Genomic DNA, 23,024 nt, shown 5'->3' with positions numbered 1-23,024 from the left:
GGAGGACACTGAACCGAAAGATTTTCTTTCTTTTCGGGAAGTTTCAGCTTTAGTTTAGGATTTTTTAACTCTGAATATACGTGAAAAAATACATAGAAAGGGGTTCGGCTTTTTTTCGGCCATTGTGGACGGCGACGTCGTCGCCAGTTATTGGTGGCCAACACGGCGAGGACTCGTCAGACCGACGACTGGACTTGGGGACTGAGAGAGAGGGGAGAGCTTTTTGAGAGTTTATTTATTTATTTATTTGGGCATGAAATGATTTTCTTTGTGAAAAAATTGGTTTAAATAGACCCCTAAAACGACGTCGTTTTAGGGCGGGCTTTAATAACCCCAAAACGACGTCTTTTTGTCCTTTGACCCGAGATCTAACCCAAGACTCCCCAGGATCCGCATGTTTTCAACAAAGGGGATATTTTCTCTCCTAATCCTTCCGCCTTTTGGGTTGTTTTAATTCGGTCCTAATTCCATTTGTTTTTCTTTTGGAAATTATACCATTTAATTTTTGCTTGTTTCAATTTAGTCCTTAATCTGCTGACCCTCTAATAAATGACGCGCGTCCCAAGAGCTTGGGATAATTTCCCATTTTGCGCGTATAATTTTGGTCCTTTATTATGTATTGTTATTGTTTTTTTGCAATTTAGGCCCTTAAATTCTACTTAAGCTTCAATTTAGTCTTTATTATATTTATGCATTTATTTTATTATAATTTAGGCTCTCAATTTCATTTCAATTTTGTCTTAATCCTTATTTATTTAATTTTGCCCTTTATAGATTTTTATATATTATTTCTGTTATATTTTGTTTTATTCATTTATTTATTTATTATACCTTTACTTTTCTAATACTTGAAATCGATTTGTTTTTGTATTTTCTTTTTAGTGTGCATTTTTGTTCTTTTATTTATTATTTTTTGTTATTATTATCCAATTATTTATTTGTTTATTATTTTTTTCAAAAATTAGATTGTTTATTTTTTTCTTTGCATATTTCATGTATTATTGTTATTATTTTTATTTTTATTATCATTATTATTTAGTTTTCATTTATTATTTAATTAGTATTAAAATTGACGATTTTAACATGATTATTGCCATCGTTATTATTTGGTGTTTTATTATTATGGTCATATCATCATCATTTACTAATATGATATTTTTTATTTCTTTGTATATCATCGTTTCGATTTTACGTGCTATTATTTTATTTTATTATTACCACAACTATATCACGAACCGTGTTCAAATGTATTTACTTGTTCCTATACTACACCCAAATAAATTAAATACATGCTATTTCAAATGTTATATTCGTTTTGGCTCAATGCATAAAAAAGAAAAATTTTAAATCGAGGCTTTATTCATTATTTTTGGAATTAGAAAAGTCGTGTTCCTAACTTACAGAATATGTCTTCTTTTTAAAACCGGGATAATCGAATATATCTTAAAATAACTAAAATTTTAGCATTTATTCCCACTTTTGAGATTTCAAGTTGCCGTATCCTAACTTACGGGATGTGACCTTCTGTTACCTCGAGATAAAAAGGTCTTTAACATACATTTCTGTTTATTCAATCGATTTTTTTAAGTAAAAATAACATAATAAAGGATCGTATTTTAAAATCTCTTCAAATTATCAATTTTCGACACTAAAGACTTCAAGTAATCAATTAGGTACCAATCTTGGGCATAACGAGGGTGCTAATCTTTCCTCGTGCGTAACCGACTCCTGAACCCATTTCCTAGATTTCGTAGACCAAAAATTATTGTTTTAGTAAATCAAACCTTTTATTAAAACGATCAAATTACAAGGTGATCCAATTACACCTCATAAAAAGGATTGGTGGCGACTCTCATTTTTCATTTTTTTATATATATAAAATGTTGATTTCAAAAAAATAGTTTCGATAGCTTGGTGACACCACTGGGGAATAAAATAAGAGAGTCAAGCCGCGAGTTGATTACTTTTTGGTCTTTTTGTCGAAAATTGATAATTTGGTTTAAATTTACGATTCCTTTATTGCATTTCATCCTTTATGTTTTGATATCTCGGGTTATATAGCGATCTAGTATATTTGTTTTATTGGTTTACAAATTTCTTTTTGCGTGTTTTTTGCATATTACATTTGCATAACCGTTCGATTTTGCATTTCTTAAGTGAGAGTGAGAAACTATTCCTTTGTGAGGTATTCACCTCCGTGTAGGATAATGGATCACTTTCGAGATATATTTGCACCTATGTCTTCATGAGATCTTCATCTCCATATAACCATAGGGAAATGTATTCCCCTGAATTGAGCTCAGTCCATATGAGCCTATCATGGGTGAAGATTAAGAAATCTGTTGGTTCAAGTACCCTTATTTTAGAACTGAATAGCATATAATGAGCCTTAAGAACGTACCCTAGATAGAACCATACCGAACCTTAGTGGTCACTCGAATAGGTGTTCTATTTGTTATTTCTTGCTTGCTTTAAATTATAGCTTTGCATGAAATATACTGGCTTGTTTCTTTTTGTTTCGATTATGATTGCATTGTATTTTCATCATAAAAAAAAGTGTTGTTTCACGTTCGATTGCTAAATAGAGAGCTTGTTATAGAAAATGAGTTTCTTGATAAAATAGAAGACAACACGGCCGCGCGAATATTGTCCGAGAAAAGGAAAAAAGAGAAAGGTGACAACCTGTGAGAGGGGCAGGTCAGAGATATAGACCACGTTATGAGCAAAGTTTTGGTCCTATTACAAGAAATGGCGGACCACTTGCAGACCCCAGGTGTTCAAAGCCTGAAATATGAATTGGAGTCGGATCGAAGCCGAGAATTAGCTTTGTTTCTTGGGAAAGTTAATGTTTCGAATGTGAAGGCAAGACCGTATATGTATCCGCTTTATGTAAAAAACTTTTTTTTTAGTAAAGTTGTTCTAATGAAATTGAACTAAAATCAACGCCTTTTTGCATGCATCTTTTCTTTTCATTAACATTACATTTCATTACATTCAGTAAGTTTTATAAAATCCAAAAGTGCATCGAGTTTAGAACTCTAGTACAGACCCTAATGAGTAATAAAGAGTTGGAATTCTTTGAAGATATCGAAGGTTTGGAAAGGAAAGATGTTTGTACTTTTGAAGAAGGAATTAAAAAAAACCTATCAGGAATTTGTTCCTACATCCTCGGAGGTGTCCTGAACAAATGGACTGTGAAGCAGATTCCTGTAGTTTTTAGGGCCAATTCAGAGTAATATTCAGAACACACCCGTTGCTCTAAGCTTAGGAGCAATAGAAATCCTTTTGTGAAAAAGGAACATGTCCACTAGTTTTATTTCAATAAAAACAATGTATCTTTGTGTCCAACATCTCAAATATTCTTTTATTTTTTTCATTTCATTCATACTCATACCACACAGATAATTATTCTTAGATTTATTTGCTCTTTGGGTCTTCCTTCGTTCCTATAACAGATTTCCAGATATCAATGATATGAGCGACGCTGCTACTAACTTATAATTCTCTTTCGAGCAAGATATGTGTCTAGAGGAACCTTAGAACTTTGAAGATGAGCGAGATTGTAACTTGTCTCCTGATTTGTTAAGGATGGTAAAGCAAGATGAGAAACAGATTCTACCTTATAAAGAGTCAATAGAAATTGTGAGCTTATGAGAAAAATAAGAAAAGAAAAAGGTGAAGATCAGAGATTGCATCACCGTAGAGACAAAGCAAGATCTCATGGAGTTACTCTAAGAATTTAAAAATGTCTTCGCATGGTCGTATCAAGATATGCCTGTGTTAAGTACTAATATCGTGGTACACTAGCTCCCCATAAAAGAAGAATGCAAGCCAGTTCAACAAAAACTATGAAGGATGAGGCCTGACGTCCGGTTAAAAATAAAAGAAAAGGTTAAGAAATAATTTGACACTAGTTTCCTACAAGTGGTTAAATACTCAAAATGGGTAGCTAATATTGTCAATGTCCCTAAAAAAGATGGGAAAATATGAATGTGTGTAAACTACATGGATTTAAACAAAGCCAGCTCGAAAGATAATTTCCTATTGCCTCACATTGACACTTTAGTAGACAACACGGCAGGTTACTCACTGTTCTCCTTTATGGATGGTTTCTTGGGATACAACTAGATGAAGACATGGAGAAGACCATATTTGTAACCATGTGGGAAACATTTTACTATAAAGTTATGCCATTTGGACTAAAAATGCGGGAGCGACATATCAAAAAGCCATGGTAACTTTGTATCATGATACGGTTGAGGTTTATGTTGATGATATGATTGTAAAGTCCCGCACAGAAAAGGAGCATGTACAAGTCTTGAGAAAATTGTTCTTGAGATTGAGAAAATTCGAACTGAAGCTCAATCCAGCAAAATGTACCTTCAGGGCTAGGTTAGGAAAATTGCTAGGATTCGTAACTAGTGAAAAGAGGATCGAGATTAACTCAAACAAAATCAAGGCTATACAGGAGTTACCTCTGTCGCGCACTCAAAAGGAAGTTCGGGGTTTCTTAGGGAGATTAAATTACATCGTTAGGTTTATTTCACAATTAACCGAGAAATGCAACCCCATATTCCATCTCCTTAAGAAACACAACCTAGGTGTATGGGATGAGGAATGTCAGAAAACTTTTGACAAGGTTAAACATTACTTGCCCAATGCCCTAGTGCTGATGCCTCCCTACCCAAATAAGCCGCTGATATTGTACTTGATAATATACTTAGTCAACATGATGAGTCAGGAAGAAAAGAAATAGCGATATAATATCTCAGTAAGAAATTCACTAAATGTGAGACGAGATATTCACCAATCGAGAAGTTATGTTGCATCTTGATCTGGATAACCTGAAGGCTAAAACAGTACATGTTGTACCACACAACTTGGTTCATCTAAAAACTGGACCCTCTAAAGTATATGATGGGGTTGATTGCTTTGAATGAAAGAATGACCCGGTGGCAAATTTTGTTTTCTGAATTTGATATAGTCTATGTGAATCAGAAGGCTATAAAAGGGAGCACAATAGCAGATTTTCTGGCCAATAGAGCTCTAGAAGATTACAAGCCTTTGAACTTTGATTTTCCGAATGAAGATCTAATATATGTTACAACCACTAAAGAAGACTCTCAAGAAGGTCATCCTTGGAAGCTAAACTTCAATGGAGCCTCAAACGTTGTGGGCAACAGAATTGGGGCAGTCTTGGTATCCTCAAACGGAGATCATTATCCATTCACTAGTAAATTAGATCTTTATTGCACGAACAATATGGCAGAATATAAAGCATGCATCATAGGTATTCGTGCAATTATAGAACATAAGATCAAATTACTAGAAGTATATGGGGATTCTACATTAGTGATCTATCAACTTAAAAGTGAATAGGAGATGAGAGACCCCAAACTAATCAATTATAAGGTTCGTTCTTGAGTTAATTGATGGGTTTGATGACATCATCTTCTGCTACCTCTCGCGAGATAAAAATCAGATGGTTAACGCCTTAGCTACTTTAGCTTCCATTATCAAAATGAACAAACAAGAGGATGTAAAACCTATCCAGATGAGTATTTATGAGGCTCCAGCCCATTGTTACAACATCGAGGAAGAAGAAAATGAGGACCACCCTTGGTACCACAATATACTGAGATATGTAAAGAACCGTGAATACCCTGATCAGGTGACCCAAAATTATAAAAGGACACTAAGGAGACTGGCCAATGACTATGTCTTAGATGAGGAGATCCTGTATAAAAGAAGAAAGGATCTGGTGCTACTAATATGTATGGACTCCATTGATGCCAAGAAGATTTTAGAAGACATCCATGAGGGCGTCTGCGCAACGCATGCTAATGGTTTTGCAATAGTCAGACAAATCAAGAGATTCAGATATTATTGGTCCACCGTGGAAGGGGATTGTACCAGTTATGCCAAGACATGCTATAAGTGTCAAATTTATAGAGACAAAATTTATGTGCCTCCTTCACCTCTTAATATTATAACTTCTCCATGGCCTTTCTCCATGTGGGGCATAGATGTCATTGGGTTGATCTCGCCGAAAGCTTTCAATATGCATTAGTTTATTTTTGTTGTCATTGATTACTTCACCAAGTGGGTAGAGGCTGTTTCATATGCCAACGTCACAAAGTCGGCAGTAAGCAAATTTTTGAAGAAAGAGATCATATGTCGATATGGGATGCTAGAAAGGATCATATCTAACAATGCATTGAATTTAAACAACAACATGATATCAGAAGTCTGCAGTCAGTTCAAAATCAAACACCACAACTCGTCACCATATCGCCCAAAAATGAACAGTGTAGTTGATGCAACCAATAAGAACATTAAGAAGATCGTGGGGAAAATGACTAAGACTTACAAAGATTGGCATGAGAAGTTACCATTCGCCCTCTATGCTTATCGAACGTCTATCAGAACCTCCACTGGGGCACCGCCTTCTCATTGGTTTATGGAATGGAGGCAATTCTACCTATTGAGGTCGAGATTCTTTCTCCCTGAGTTTTGCTAGAACTGAAGTTTGATGAAGCAGAATGGATCCAATCTCAATATGATCAATTAAACTTGATTGATGAGAAGAGGTTGAAAGTTATCCGTCATGGTTAGATATACCAAAAGTGAATGATGCGAGCTTATGACAAAAAGGTTCACCCTAGAGAATTCTATGAGGGGGACTTGGTGTTGCAAAAGATCATGCCCATACAAGAAGACTTCAGAGGAAAATGGATGCCGAATTGGAAAAAACCTTATGTGATGAAGAAAGCCTTTCCTGGAGGAGCATTGATTTTAACCAAGATGGATGGTAAAGATCTACCCAACCCTATGAATTCAGATTCAATCAAGAGGTATTTCACCAAAAAAAAAGGAAAAGAAAACAAAACAAAAAATGAGAGGCCAAGATGAAAACCCGCAAAAAGGCGTCTTGAAACTAAAAGAGTTTTGAGTTGAAAACCGAAAAGGGCGACTCAAATTTTGACCAAAGAATGGGCATGAAATAGTCATTTCCCCGTAAAGGTAATAAAGAGGAGAAACTTTACATCTTGGGGCATCAACAAAGTACTCTAGATCTTCTAAATACATATCATGCTCAAAAGAGTCCTCGAGAAGTTAGCATAGAGAAGCTCATGCTACGATATCTAGGGCACCTAGTTTCATCTTATTCAGTTTGTATTTTGGCATTGTTTTCCACTTTGATTAATCTTTTCGTTAAGGACTTTGCTCCCAATAAATTTTAGTCTTATTCTTTTTTTATGACCTTGTTCAAGCATTTTTGCATTGAAATAACGGTTAGTGGACTAACAATGTCAAAGTAGTAAAAAGATTTCTGCATATTTCTCTGAAAGGTTTTTAAAAAGTATAAGGACCTGAAACAAGACCACTAGTCAGAACTAACCAAATCTAAGAGTTGGAAAGGTTTGGGAATGAATAGTTTAAATTATGATTATTTCTTTGGGTTTTCTATCAAAGATACCAGCTGAACAAGAAGGCATGGTAACACATCAGTGATAAAACCTCGATGAGCAACGAGCGATGACAACCTAAGAATTAAAAGGGGATCATTCTTGAAAAATAAACATTCTGCATTCATGCTAAAATTATTCATACATATTTAGTTAAGAGCACTGATTCATTCTAATCATGACATCCTAATCACTTGGCATAAATAGGCCTAAAATGGATTCAACAAGTCATGTTTCCTAGAAAATAGTGTAACAGATCAAACAAATCACAAATCTTATATCCCTGAAGTTACAGTGGGATGGATTGAAATCATTATGGAAAACCTTATCTCCCTAAAGTTGTAGTGGAGTAGGTTAAAAATAACAAATCTTATCTCCCTAAAGTAGCAATGGAATAGATTAAAGTTACAAATCCCATACCACTGAGGTTGCAGTGGGACGAATTAAAGTTATTATGGCGAATCTTATCTCCCTAAAGCTGCAGTGGAGTAGGTTGAAGATAGCGAATCTTATTTCTCTAAAGTTGCAGTGGAACAGATTCAAGTAAAAAATTACAAATCTTATCTCTCTGAAGTTACAGTGGAGCAGATTGGAGTTATAGATCTCATCTCCTTAAAGTTGTAGTGGTGTAAATCGAAGATAACAAATCTTATTTCCCTGAAGTTGTAGTGAAATAGATTAGAGCTACAAATTACAAATCATATCTCCCTGAAGTTGCAGTGGAATAGATCAAAGCTACAAGTTATAAATCTTATCTCCCTGAAGCTGTAGTGAGCAGATTAAGGACGCGAATCTTATTTCCCTAAAGTTGCAGTGGAATAGATTAAAGCTACAAGTCAAATCCTATACCTCAAAAGTTTCAGCAGGTAGGATAAAAATCTATAATGGAAAATCTTATCTCCCTAAAGTTGTAGTGGAGCAGATTGAAGCCTTTAATCTTATCTCCCTAAAGTTGTAGTGGAGTAGATTAAAGATAACGAATCTTATATCCTTGAAATTGTGGTGAAGCAGATTAAAACCACTAATTTTATCTCTTTGAAGTTGCAGTAGAGTAGATTGAAGATAGCAAATCTCATCTCTCTAAAATTGCAGTAGAGCAGATTAAAGTTATAAATCTCATCTCACTGAAGTTACAGTGGGACAAAATTGAAACCACTAATCTTATCTCCTTGAAGTTGCAATAGGTTAGAACGAGGCTACTTGAAGAAGATGAGCACTAAGAAGTCAAGATTCGGCGAGACATGGCAAAATTTGTCCTTCTTAAAAGTCTTTGCTCCATTCTCGTTACACGACAACGAGCAAAGAGGGGCAGCTGTAGTAGGCCCAATTTGCCCAGGCCTTAAACAAAAATAGAAAAAAAAAACAAAAACAAAAATAAATCCATAGTCCAAATTACAAATTACAAACAGCAAGCCCAATTTACAAATTAAATGGCATAAAATTAACCTAAATCCTAAAGCCCAAAATTTTCAAAAAAAAAAAAACCCTAGTTCCTAAGTCGTCGCTGTCAACGCGAATGTTGCCCTTGATGCCTCTAGAGCGTCTCCCCTCTATTGACCTTGCCAACGCTTGCAAAAATGACAATAAAAAACAGAAATAGCACAAGAAATGAAAAAGAAGCGAAGACAATTAGTAGCAAGAATAGTAGCATAGTAGAGAAAAAAGAAAAGAAAAGAAAAAGGCATGCTATAATCTAAAACGGTTATAAAAGTCGAGTTTTTGTAATATTGAAAACGGAGAAAAATACAAAAAAAAAAAGCAAATAAAAAACAGAAGACAAATATTTAAAGGTGATTCATTCTTTTATTTTTTTAATAAGTAAATAAAAATATTTTTTTCCCTATCGTTTGGTCTTCGCACCATCGTCGGTGTTTCTTCCGACCTTAAAGGCCGTTGAATCCCTTGGGATTCAGCCAAGACCGTTGTAGAGGACGCTGAATCGAAAGGTTTTCTTCCTTTTTGGGAAGTTTCAGCATTAGTTTGGGATTTTTTAACTCTGAACCGGAGTTCTACGTGAAAAAATACATAAGAAGGGATTCAGGTTTTTTTCGACCACCGTAGACGGCGATGCAAATCGCGCCAAGGACCGATGGTAAGGCGGTGGCAACTCGTTGGATCAACAATCGAACTTGGGGATTGGGAGAGAGAGAGGGGAGAGCTTTTTTAGAGTGTTTTTTTTTTATTTGGGCATGAAATGATTTTTTTGTGAAAAATTTGGTTTAAATAGACTCCTAAAACGACGTCGTTTTAGGGCTAGCTTCAATAGCCCCAAAACGACATCGTTTTGTCCCTTGACCTGAGATCCGACCCAAGAGTCCTCAGGATCCGCGTGTTTTCAACAAAGAGGATATTTGCGCTCTTAATCCTTCCGCCTTTTCGGTTGTTTTAATTAGGTCCTAATTCCATTTGTTTTTCTTTTGGAAATTATACCATTTAAGTTTTGCTTGTTTCAATTTAGTCCTCAGTCTACTGACCCTCTAATGAATGACGTGGGTCCCAAGAGCTTGGGATAATTTCCTATTTGGCCCCTGCTTATTTTCGCGCGTTTCATTTTGGTCCTTTATTATGTTTTGTTATTTTTTTGCAATTTAGGCCCCTAAATTCCACTTAAGTTTCGATTTAGTCCTTCTTATATTTATGCATTTATTTTATTATAATTTAGTCTCTCAATTTCATTTCAATTTTGTCTTAATCCTTATTTATTTAATTTTGCCTTTATAGATTTTTATATATTATTTTTGTTATATTTTGTTTTATTCATTTATTTATTTATTATACCTTTACTTTTCTAATACTTGAAATCGATTTGTTTTTTGTATTTTCTTTTTAGTGTGCATTTTTTTCATTTATTTATTATTTATTTATTATTGTTATTATCATCCCATTATTTATTTGCTTATTATTATTATTTTTCTTTCAAAAATTAGATTGTTTATTTTTTCCCTGCACATTTCATGTATTATTGTTATTTTTTTATTTTTCATTATCATTATTATTATTTATTTTTCCATTTATTATTTAATTAGTATTAAAATTGACGATTTTAACATGATTATTGCCATCGTTATTATTTGGTGTTTTATTATTATGGTCATATCATCATCATTTACTAATATGATATTTTTTTATTTCTTTGTATATCATCGTTTCGTTTTTACGCGCTATTATTTTATTTTATTATTACCACAACTATATCACGAATCGTGTTCAAATGTATTTAGTTTTTCCTATACTACACTCGAACAAATTAAACACATGCTATTTCAAATGTTATATTCGTTTTCGCACGATGCATAAAAAAGAAATTTTTTAAATCGAGGTGATATTCATTATTTTTGGAATTAGAAAAGTCGTGTTCCTAACTTACGGAATATGTCTTCTTTTTAAAACCAAGATAATCGAATATATCTTAAAATAACTAAATTTTTAGCATTTATTCTCACTTTTGAGATTTCAAGGTGTCGTATCCTAACTTACGGGATGTGACTTTTTGTTACCTCGAGATAAGAAGGTCTTTAACATACTTTTCGGTCTATTCAAGCGGTTTTTTAAAGTAAAAATAACATAATAAAGGATCGTATTTTAAAATCTCTTCAAATTTTCAATTTTCAATTTTCAATTTTCAACACTAAAGATGTCAAGTAATCAATTAGATACCAATCTTAGGCGTAATGAGGGTGCTAACCCTTCCTCGTGTGTAACTGACTCTCGAACCCATTTCCTGAATTTCTTAGACTAAAAATTATTGTTTTAGTAAATCAAACTTTTTATTAAAACATTCAAATTTCGAGGTGATCTGATCACACCTCATAAAAAGGATTGGTGGTGACTCCTATTTTAGTTTTTTTTAAATAAAAGTCGACGATCAAAAAATATTTCGACACATTGCATACACAAATAATTATATTTATTCAAAATAAAAGAAAATTGATTTATTTATTTCTTTAAGTGTGTATGATTGAATCCAAATTAAAGTTTCATGTATATATTTACACCACAATAAAAGTTTCATGTTTATAATTGCACTAAATTAAAGTTCATGTATTAAATTACACATTGAATTAAAATTCATGTATAATTTTGAGACTTATTCCTATAAAGTTTTAAAGGGTAAATTACATTTAAGATTACTAAACTATTAGTAAATTTACATTTTGGTCACTCAACTTTAAAGAGTTTCAAAATGATTATTGAACTATTCAAAAGTTATCATTTAAGTTATTGGGTTGTTAAAATTGTTGTTGTATGGCCTTTTCTATTTGTATTGTCTGCACCAATTGAAAGTTTTCTTTTACATTTCATTTCTTTTTTCATGGAACAACTTTAAACATCACAAATCTCTAAACCAAAATTTAAATAACTTTCTTCTTCAATCTCCGACACTAATTATCAAATTAACTTAGATCTAAGGAATGTTCTTCTACTCGTCGATAGATAATTGATCTATTTTACCATTGTTGAATAGTCGCTTAGAGCTCGCTAGCTAAACTTTTTCTTTTTTTTTTCTTTTTAGAAAAGAACTTAATAACCTAATGATTTAAATAAAAACTTTCAAATACTTTAATGACTTAAATAAAAAAATTTGAATAGCTTAATGATGATTTTATAATTTTTTAAAGTTGAGTGATCAAAACGTAAACTTATGACCCATGCGTGATTTTAAATTGATAAAGTCTTAATTAAAAATATATAAATTTAGTCTTGAACGTAGATTGCAATCTAAATATAATTTTTTTGGACTCTGGCTGTGGTTTAACGAACCCAACAATTTTGTTTTTATAAATAAAAATATAAAATAGTACTAAATTCTGTGTCTGCTAAGCTTTTACTAGAAGTCTGCTAAGCGACAAATTACAGCTTCAGTGTGCATATTTCTGAAAACATCATAAATAACCCAATATTATTGCAGCCTTTTGGAAGTCATATCTTGTCCTTTGCTTCATCCCTCGCATTCGACCATTTCAACCATGGCGATTGACAATAAGCTAGGGAACTACATCTTTTCACTTGTTTCAATTGTTTCGGCTGTGAAATGGGCGTGGAGTATCCTGCTTCGTTACTGTTTGTTCCCTTATACAATACCTGCAGACAGTGGTTACAATTACAAGCAAGACTGGGGTACTGATGTTGAATGTGCTATCTGCTTATGTAAGATCGATGAAGACGATGAGATTCCGGAGTTGAGATGTGACCATCTTTTCCATAAAGCTTGCTTGGATAGATGGGTTGGATCCCGGCGATTCAATTGCCCTATCTGTCGCACTTGTACTTTAACTCCTCCACAACTAGCTTCCGGCATGCAAGTTATTGTTTTCAGATATTGTTCTTTCGATGATTCCAGCAGTCAGCGGGAAACCTGGTAGCTGCGTTAGATTTAAATGACCGCCATCACCCTGATGTTGCTGCCATTTTAAGCTTACTATTGTTAATATTTAGCAAGGTGCGGTATTATGCTAGGGGCTGCTATCGTGTTGGAGGTCTTTTTGCTTTTTTCAGTAATAAATAAAAAATATGTATGATTTGGTTGCAATCAAATTTATTATATCTGCAACCATAATAATTCGATGTAATTAAAGACAGGCAAATCTGTTGTGAAAAAGGAAAGCTTATAGTACGTACGTGAGCCAGTATTGTTGGATTTGAAATCTAGGAACTGGCTATCCTGTGACCCTTTTTTTTCTTGGTTTCCAAAGTATGCAGGGACTGGATCCGGTGATTAATCCTTTCTGATCTGTAAATCCGTTCAAGGAGTAAATATTGAACATAAATTTTAAAATTGTTTCATATTTACGACTAAGATTAAATTCTCAACCACTAATTAAAATAGGAAAGAAAGCAGAAAGACAACCCTATGATTTTTTATTAGCTCAGGAAAAAAGTTACTTATTTTTACTTTTTATTTTCTAAGTTATAAGTGCATGAATCATATTTAATATCATTATATGATAAATTTAGAGGACAATTTAAGCATAATTTTTATAAAGTAAGATTCATATTTAGATGCTCAAGATCTTAATACATAACTTTATTGATAAAGTTGAAGTTTTAACGTATTCTTTATTGTTGTTTTATAATTCATGAAAACTTTTGTTTAAATTTATAGCTGTTTTTCTAACTTTTAATCTCTATGTTGTCTCTAAAATATAATCCGTCTCTTCAATGCATCTAATATTGGTAACATGAGATAATATTTAAAGCTTGTAAATTCAGTGAAATGCATGCACCTAAAACTATTAGCTTGTTAAGACATTAAGAAAAGAGAATCACGTCCTGAGTTACAGCTAGTGGTAATCTCATATTAATATGATATGTAAGAAATGTAGTGAACAGAGTTGAACACAAATTTGTCCAAATCTATCTTAAACTAAACACTAATTTACTGTTTAGAATATCATTAAAGCTATGCGCTGACAGATATTTGAATTTTTATGCATATTTCATATTTTTGAAGATTTATAATATTTGGATTCCAATATTTTATTTATTATTTATAGTGAATGAAAATATTAATCATCTAATAAGTATTATGAATAGTTTTAAATCAAATGGAATATATAAAACCATTCTAATAATCTTTTCCCTAGTTTCACCTTTTTTGTTTTCCATTCTTTACACAAAATCAAGTTTGTTTTCTCTCCTTCCTCGTCACGCGGGTTCTTGTAAAGAAAAAAGTCACAAATTAATCTTTTTTATTTCACGACTTTTGATGCCCAAAATTTCATTGTTCTTACTGTTCAAGTTCGGTAGTAGAGTTTGATTGAATCAATTTCAACTTGATTCGTGAGTAAGTTTTGTCTCCTCTTTTGTTTTGGATCTTTTTGTCGTTAGTTTTTTTATTACGTTAAAGTGTGATTGGTGCAATATATCGATGTTAACCAATTGAGTTGTTTTAAGTGAAGTTCACCAGGTGTTTAACCTGCCGGTAAATTAGGAGTTTCTGTGGGTGTATTTCGCCTTCAAGGGTAAGTGTGTATCGTTGTTTGGGGGCTGTTGATTATTGAAAATAGATTCCATCAGTGTTGAATTTTTGCGAATCGAGATTGATAAATCATCTTCATTGGTGTTTATTTAATGTGTTTAGGTTTTTGAGTTTTTTGAGTTCTTGTGGGTGATTCCGCATCAGAAACGAATTAGGTGTGTAACAAAAAAATTAAAAATCAGCGAACGGCGAAAATCAAAAAATAATTCTGTCGATGCTATATGGCCATGTGCTAGACCGTGTGGTAGGCCGTGTGTGAATTGATGAGCTACAAGGTCTAGATCAAGTGGACCACACGGGCGTGTGAGCCCAAAATTTTGAATTTTTTGCTAGGGCCATAAACATTGTTTGGATATATTGTAGGTCTTTTGTAGAGTCAATATATTATAAATTAAGCTATAAAACACAAATTTTGACCACTTGTTAGCGTAAAATTAGATATAAATACACATGTTTAAAATAATATAAGATAAAATCTGTAATATGCTGTGTATGAACTGAAAAATGTTACGTATGGCCTGATATCTGATAAGCATGACTTGAGTTTGATTTTTGAGCATGTATGACATATACATATCTGACATCTGATATATTTGTATGTGCATTTGAGATGAGATTTGTATATATGGAGGAAGTGTAGACATATAATAACTTGTCGTATTTGGTGGCTCAATCACACATATTTCTGTAAACAGTGATAAACTGCCTAATGATTTGGAGCTGCAAATACTCTGAGAATTGTCATACCTACACTAAGAGATGTGTAGGGCTGGACGACTATTTAATATCCTATATGGTGTGTAGAGATGGTCAGAGATGATGTGTAGCTGATAGGGGTAGGATTGTAAATTTGCATTTGATTCTGTTTCTATATGTGATATATGTTCTATATCTGCTCTATTATGAATTATGTGTAAAATTTAATCTATGAAATTGATTTAATAAGTTACACACTGAGTTTTGAAAACTCATTCTCTATTTGTTTGTCACATTCAGATAACCCTCATATTTAGGCAGATAGGTGCAACGAAAGCTCGGTTATAGTATTTTGGTACATTTGATTTTTTAAAAAATTTTGGGATTAAGGTGTTTTGTAAATTTTGGACTGCTTGGACACTTGAGATTGTTTTAGTTTTAGATTTTATTTTCGTTTTTTTGCTCAAAGTTGTTTAAATGTTTTTATTGACAATGCTCATTTTTCCTGGAAAACAATGGATTTTTTAACAACAAATTGAGTTTTACAAAATTTAATGTGTTAAAGTTTTCCACTGCAAACTTATACATTTTTGAAAATGTAAACAAATAATTGTTTCACAAATCGGATAAGAAAAATATGTTTTCAAATAAATTAGATTTTTACGTAACAAAAGTTAATGACACCTTTTCGAAATAAACGAATTATGAGTTTCAAATGAACTTACAGTAACATCTCCAAATATGGTCATAACATCTAGGTCGGATTTAGAGTGTTACACAGAGAGTTGTAATCTTGATTGAGAAGGAGGGGTGCTACCAAAGGGCTTGCATATTTGCATCAAGCCTAAAAAAATTTCACCCTGATATGAAGTCCAATAACGCATTGCTTGATGAAAAGTTTGAAGCTCATATTGATGACTTTGGAGTAGCAAAAGCATTGACAAGCCAAAATCCAAGTCAATGCTAGGTTCTTATGACTAAATTGCACTAGGAAAGTTGATCTCATGCAAGCCTTTCATTTTCACAACATATGTAGCAGGCCGTCTTGTAAATTCCCTCGTACAACTTCATCGTTCTTCTTACAGTCTTTAGTAATCTTATTTTGCCTACACTATTTTGTTTATTTTCATTCCATTTCTACAGTAATATGGCATGCATTCTCCACATAAGCGTTCACCATTTCTTTGAGCTTAGTAAAAAATGGTTCAGTCAAGACGAGAAGGAGCACAGTGACCCACCAGCAGCACCATTGTTTGAGCCCAGTGAGTTGACCTCTTGTTCATTTTACCGAGCTGGGATGGTTGCTGCCTTCTTTTTCTTGTATATCTCCGTGTCGACTGTTATGTTATGGCAGTTCTTAAAGGACAATATGTGGCTATTTTGTAAAATCTGAAAACATAAGAAAATATTTGAACTAGGGAAAATTATAGATGAAAGCATAGGCATTAGTGTGAAATTAAACAAAAATTTCAGCGTCCTAAACTGGAGGTTTTGGATCTAGTGAGCTGAACCATGTACATCCAAGAGGCAGTGTAGCCAATTTAAAGTACAAAACTGGTTCGGGCCTCACCTCATTGGTGGAAAAAGCTGAAGCAAAGGGATATTTTAGATGTGCATTATGAGGTTAAAAGTAGCGCTAGCAATAGCGGTAACTATGTATAATTATTATAACTATGTACAATTTTATCAAATCAAATTAAACAAGCTGACCAAGGTTGATCAGTCAACCCTTGATCAACATCTTACACGACTTTCTATGCCACATGTCGTCATGTCATTGAAACGCTAGTTATTGCAATAATAGTTGATTGATGTAGGTATAACCTTAGGGAAAGAAAATTTAAGTATTATTTTTTATCATAAAAATTTGAAATAGCAATTTGAAAATATTGACATAATTTAAATATTAATATGTAGGTTAAACCTTTTTAAGTAATTATGCAAAATTTCAAACATCTAGTTTGATGTCATCCTTAAATAAAAATATAAAATGTTGACTTTCAAATTTGGTCTTAAAAATCATAAATCAACTTTTATCAAACCTTGCCATTGAGGCCTTAGTTATGTAAATCATGTATCAACAATTTTATTTGAGTTGAGTTGGTTTGTTGAATTAATTATTTAGTTTAGCATTTGATTGGTTAATTTTGATGATGATCATTAATATGGTTATAAGTTGTATTTAAAAAAAATTTTGACATAATGATAAATTTAGTTCTTAATATTTATTTATTTTTTTGAGTTAATTTGACTTTTAAAAAGAGTTGAATTTGGCTATAAACATTTTAAAAGAATCAAATTATTGTTTTTAGATCAACATGTTGACTAAAACGTTAACATTTTAAACATAACATGTATGGTAATTCACGTGTACTTTATGTTTTTCAAAGTTTTTATTAACTTTTTATAAATTTCTAAATTTTATTTTTATTTTTGAATATTTTATAATTTTTAAATTATTTAATGTCATAGCATATAAAATAAATAGTGACATATTTGCATGAAGCATATGTGGTTTATCACACATGTTGTCATGTCAACATTGTTAAAAAGAAAATGTATCAGTGAAACGACCAAGTTTAACTCAAAAAAACCAAATTGAGATGTAAATGTAAAAGACTAAATTTTCCACTACTATGCTTAAAAAGATTTTATTAAACCTTAAAGATAAAATTTGTTGAATATAAACTATGATTTTAGATAGAATTGAATCTATTCAAATTTAAAGTTTAATGACAAATTTGGCCACTAACGTTTACATGTTTTATCAAAGTGACTCTAATTATATCTTTGAGCCTTTTTTGGCCATCAGCCTTTATTTCTTTTTCTTTTTTAAAATTTTTTTTAACAGATTTAATGAAAACACCATTAAAAAGTTAACGGGATGATGTGAAATTTCATATGTGGAATATTTTAATGAGATGTAATTTATTACTTAAGTAACCCAATAAGATCATTATATGTGAAAATTAATAAAATAAATAAATCATAAATGAAATTAAAAATAAAAACTCTTAATTTAAAGAAAATAAACATAATTATCTAAAAAGTTTCAAAATGAATTAAAGTATTTATTTATGTTTATTTTGAAACCTTTTTAGCTTAATGACACTATCCGTTAACAAATGTACTTTCATAAAATCTGTTCAAAAAGCAATTTGAAAAAATAAATAAAATTTATAGTAAAAAAATGTTAAAAAATATAATTAAGGTCATTTTGACAAAACATCTTAAGTTCATTAAATTTTGTTAATTTAATACGAGACAAAATATGATTGTGACAAGATTTTTTTTTTATTAATTTCGTTGAAAAGGAAAAAGAAAAACGAATGGAAGAAAAAGGAAAAGAAAAGACATTAAATTTTGTAAGCAGGCGAAGGAGGTTACCATTAGATTCAATATCCACGGACGCATGATTGCGACAAATTATGATTATAGTTGTAAGATTGAGTGTGACATGATCGTATAAAAATTCTTTTGAACGGAAGTATAGAAATACTGAACTATTTAAAAAGGGCGACAGAGACTGAGGGCTTAGTATAGATTACTGAACTGGTTAAAAATTCGTAAGTTTTTTTGGGAGGGCTTTATACTTAAATAAGCAAGCAATCTCGTTGCTATATAAGGTTTACAATAGGTTGGAAATACTTGTGGTCATGGCAGACCTAGTAAATTAGGGAGGGCTACAATCAAATTGCAACGAACCCCAGATATCATACAAACAAAACCAAGCAGCAAATATGGTAGCTTCCGTCAATGCCCAGTTTTGCTAATGAGGCTGCTATGCCATTCATTTCAAATTCACAAACATGTACAACATCCAATATCCTCGTACTTGATTGACTTGATCGTTGAAAACAATCCTGTACCTCCAAGGCCGATCTTCTTTGTCATGCAGGGTGCAGGTATTCATATTTTGCCCCCTCTAACAGACTCTCAAGCAAGGCAACCACAAATAAAACTTACAGGCACACCTCTAATTCTTTTAGTCATTCAGGTTCATAGTTCTGGAAATGGACAAATTTCGACTCCAAATGGCATCATCCGTTCCACCCAAGCTTCTTTATTACTGTACCGACAAGCCTGTCTGGCAGCATAATCACTCAACTGTATTTGTACATGTTTAACATTTAAAATATATATATCTCTACACACACATGGGAAGCCCCAGGTAAACCATTATGAAGATTAGTTTCTGAACAGAGGGCCAATTTTACATATCCAGGCAGAATGCACCATAGGTATATCACATGCAGTAGAGAATGACATGTACAAACTGAAAGAATGGGCCGACTATAATACAAGAGTCCCCAGTATCACACACACTTAAAAAAGAAGACCATTACAGGGGGAAAAAGCTAGCAAGTTGGGTATCACAGGTGGAAAAGCTTAGGTTTATAGTATCATGAAATGTCCTCCAAGTCTAAATTTGTTAGAAGTGATAAAGTGTAAATAACAAATTGACATTGGGCTAAGTAAAGAAAAAAAAAAAAATCTAACAACTTCTTTGGTACTTCCACAATACTTTTTTCATAAAATATTTATACAATAAAATTCACAAGTCATTCTCAAATAAATCAAATTAAGAAGTTCAATTTTGTGGTAGATTTGCAAGGTTCAATAAGTTGGATTATGTACTGCCTATCATGTTGGATTTAGTTTTGACTTCCAAAAGCAGGTTATTAGCCCTATCAAGCTTATATCTGTATTAATTTTTCTAGAAATAGATACGACAATGAAATGGCAATTTTATAGAAAAAAATAAAGATCTGGGAATTGTATCAACATTCAACACAAACAATCAAGAATGAAAGAAATAAGAGATTTACCATTCTGTCACTGTGTTGATATAAGCTTATTAGTTGTCTCGCGAAGCACATTGTGGTTTTCAAACACCCCATCATCTCCATTCAAGCTAGGATCTAACTACCTAAGAGAATGGAACTGTATACTGCAGAGATAAAGGTGCAATGACTTGAAATCAACTAGACTTATCCTCAAAGCAAAAAGTTCAATTTCTTCCACTCTCACATCCATCAAATGGCTGCTTAGAATCATTGATGTCACCTAGACTACCAAAAGCAGTTTGATCATAACTATCTAAAATTGGGATAACCCAGTCACCGTCTCTTCTGCCTCCCACATTTGTTCTGAAAACTGAGCCATTTCTTTCCTCCTTAATCTCTTCCAGATCTTCCAAAGGTCTAGTATTTCGACGCCCAAGCAAGATAAGGTCCAGCATTTTCCTTCGAACAACATAAATAGGATTTGGCAAAGCCAAACACCCTTTTGAATAGGCTTCTCTAAGGAAAACAGTCTGAGTACTTCCTTTGGTACATATATAGAAAATACCAGGGTGCTTCAAAAGCAGTTCATATACATTAACTTCAATAGCAAAATCCTTTCTAAAATGAGCCAATCTGCCAACTTCAAGCATCTTCTCTACTGTCAAGCTCAAGAGCTCATGAATAATCCCAACTGCCCGCTTCTCAAAACGCTCAATCCCTCCACAAGTACGAACTCTGAGAACCTCCTTGCTCACATAAGGCTTCAAATAGGGAAGCCTCTGCCAGTTCTTTAATTTCTCTCTATAACCTCCCTCTATCTTAAACCCTGTTGGAAAATTAATGGGAAATGCATAACTTGTCTCAAACTCACTCAACCATTTATCTACATATTCTTTTTCTCTCCATTTTTCAACTTCAGCCTTGGCCAAACTCTCATTCCTGTCAACCAGCTCAACAATTTCCAAATCAACTAACCTAAAATCCTTTGAATGTGTTCTTAAAATAGAATCTCTGAAATCCTCAGGCAAGCCAAGTTCTCTCCTAATTAACCTCAAAGCATGGACATGAAGTGTCCCATTTTTTGACATCATGAGCAGTTTCTTTACCTTTTGCACCAATTCAGGTTCATATTCTTTGACAATTTTTTCTTCCTCGTCAATCAAATCTCGCATTCTCTGAGTTATCTTGCAGCATAAATTCCTCCTAAGGGGGTGTACAAATAACTCAAAGACATGTGGATATTTGTGAAGAAATTCACCCATGCCCACATTCAGACCGACAATGTTTCTCCATCGTGACATCAGTTGCACAGAGACAAAGGGACCACGCTTTCGCTGGGCCATAAGCTGGTGGATGTTAAGGATGGTTTTGAGTTTGTTAATGTGCATCATGAGCTTGTCTAGTTTTAAATCTTTAGTTCTGGATTCTAGGCGAGTCTGAGCTGAAACAATTGGTTTTTTCCATCTCCTTTGAGAAAATGAATTGAATGGTCCAAATAATATTCCATTGCACCTTACACTTTTCAAAAAGATCATGCTTTCAAGACCTAGAGAACTTCTCAACTAGTCTCACAAGCTTCCTTCACCAAAAAGCTTTTTTGTAACTAAACAATGCCTACCTAATGTGCATGATAAAATGTTAATAAAGTAATAAAAAAAAAAAAACTTGGAAAACCAATTGATACCTTTCTGAAGCTAAAACAATTTCTAAAATTTAACACGATGTACATGATAAATTGTAAATAAAAAGTAAATTTAAACAAACCAAAACCAAAAAACATGAAAAATCTCACATACTTGCTAACCAGTTATATAAAATTGACATCAGCAGCAACCCATAGTTAGGAAAGCATGTAAATTCTTAATCTAAATCGAAAATCCGAATTCCAGGCCAGTTAATGAATAAAGCACATATGAACTACCCAAATTAAAATGTAATAGAAGATAAATTTCCCTAAGACTCACGGTAGCTGGCGAGTGAGTTGGCTGCTGGGTAAAGTGGCAGGCGTCGGTTGCTCGGTTACAGCCCCTGAGGAAAGGGTGGCCACAGTGGATATTTAGGGTTTGGGGAAATCAAATATCTGTAGAGCAGAACGGAGAGGCGTCTCGGCAGTCCAGGAAGTCCGGTTTTTTTTTTTTTTTGTTGGGTCATGGGTGGGTGATTCCGGTATGGTTCATTTTACGGTTAATGCTTAATTTAGTCCTTCAACTATACCAATTTTCTCACTTTAGATCTTAAAGTTTTTTTAATCTAGATTAGGACCTAATGTTATCTTCTGAAAAGCAGTTCAGTCCTTTAATGTAAAAAAGAAAAAATTGATTGAGCCTCCTACCATTTATTTTCCATCATTAGAAAATTTAAGAATATAAATGACTAAACCGCATTGCAAAAGATAACTTTAGTTGTTTAACTGAACCAAAAAATAAAAAATTTTAGGGGTGCTCGAGTCGGTTTAATTTCGGTTGGACCTAAACACAATATTAATATATTTTATGCTTATCTAAGCCTAGTCTGACCTAAAATTTAAGTTTAAATTTTTGCTAAAACCTACTAATATTTGTAAAAATTAACTCAAACCCATTTTAGTCACATTCATATTATTTTTAATTTTTAAAAATATTTATATTATATTATTTTAATATTTAATAACTTGATACATTTTTATTTATTGAAAATTTGTATATAGTTATCTTAACATTATTTTAATGTTTACATTAAAGTAATATTATATATTTAGTATAAATTTATTTTTAATGTATTCTAAATTATATAATATATAAAAATAACATAATATAAAATATTATAAACTTAAAACCGGTCAGGCTTGGACTTGAAATTTAAGGCCCAAGCTTGACTCATATTTTAAACGCGCTTAATTTTTTTGTTCAAATCTATTTTTCAAGCTTAATATTTTTAGTCAAATCTTCTTAAATTTTAAGCGAACCTTCGGGCCTGAATAGATAACCTAGCCTATGAACAAGTCTACTTCAACTTTATAAAAAAAAAATTACTTTAGCCCTCTATTTAATTTTTTACCTCTTTTAGCTCTTAAATTTACATTTTTTGTTAAATAACCTTAAAATAAAGAGTTAA

At 32.5% G+C, this 23,024-nt stretch overlaps 2 protein-coding genes across 4 annotated transcripts; one reads left to right on the top strand and one right to left on the bottom strand.

The window, feature by feature from the left end:
• The first annotated feature begins 12,287 nt into the window (after positions 1 to 12,287).
• Positions 12,288 to 13,004, top strand: LOC108471940 (putative RING-H2 finger protein ATL53). The gene has a single exon (XM_017773480.2). It carries the CDS (start codon positions 12,437 to 12,439, stop codon positions 12,830 to 12,832), a length of 396 nt encoding a protein of 131 aa, XP_017628969.1. The 5' UTR covers positions 12,288 to 12,436; the 3' UTR covers positions 12,833 to 13,004.
• Positions 13,005 to 18,650: 5,646 nt separating this feature from the next.
• LOC108470822 (protein ROOT PRIMORDIUM DEFECTIVE 1) lies at positions 18,651 to 22,161 on the bottom strand. Of its 3 annotated transcripts, none has more exons than XM_053029955.1 (3): positions 21,896 to 22,161; positions 19,974 to 21,549; positions 18,651 to 19,251 (listed from the first exon to the last, which is right to left on the bottom strand). In XM_053029955.1, exon 2 carries the CDS (start codon positions 21,464 to 21,466, stop codon positions 20,156 to 20,158), a length of 1,311 nt encoding a protein of 436 aa, XP_052885915.1. In that variant the 5' UTR covers positions 21,467 to 21,549; positions 21,896 to 22,161; the 3' UTR covers positions 18,651 to 19,251; positions 19,974 to 20,155. The 3 variants fall into 3 exon arrangements, with proteins under 3 accessions (XP_052885915.1, XP_052885908.1, XP_052885913.1); XM_053029948.1 differs by having other exon boundaries at positions 18,651 to 19,231; XM_053029953.1 differs by having other exon boundaries at positions 18,651 to 19,227.
• Between the last annotated feature and the right edge of the window lie 863 nt (positions 22,162 to 23,024).

This window comes from Gossypium arboreum, chromosome 1 (assembly GCF_025698485.1).
Source record: "Gossypium arboreum isolate Shixiya-1 chromosome 1, ASM2569848v2, whole genome shotgun sequence".
In the NCBI taxonomy this organism is placed as follows: domain Eukaryota; kingdom Viridiplantae; phylum Streptophyta; class Magnoliopsida; order Malvales; family Malvaceae; genus Gossypium; species Gossypium arboreum.
The sequence above is the reverse complement of the archived record's forward strand: the minus strand, read 5'-3'. Positions and strand labels throughout refer to the sequence as shown.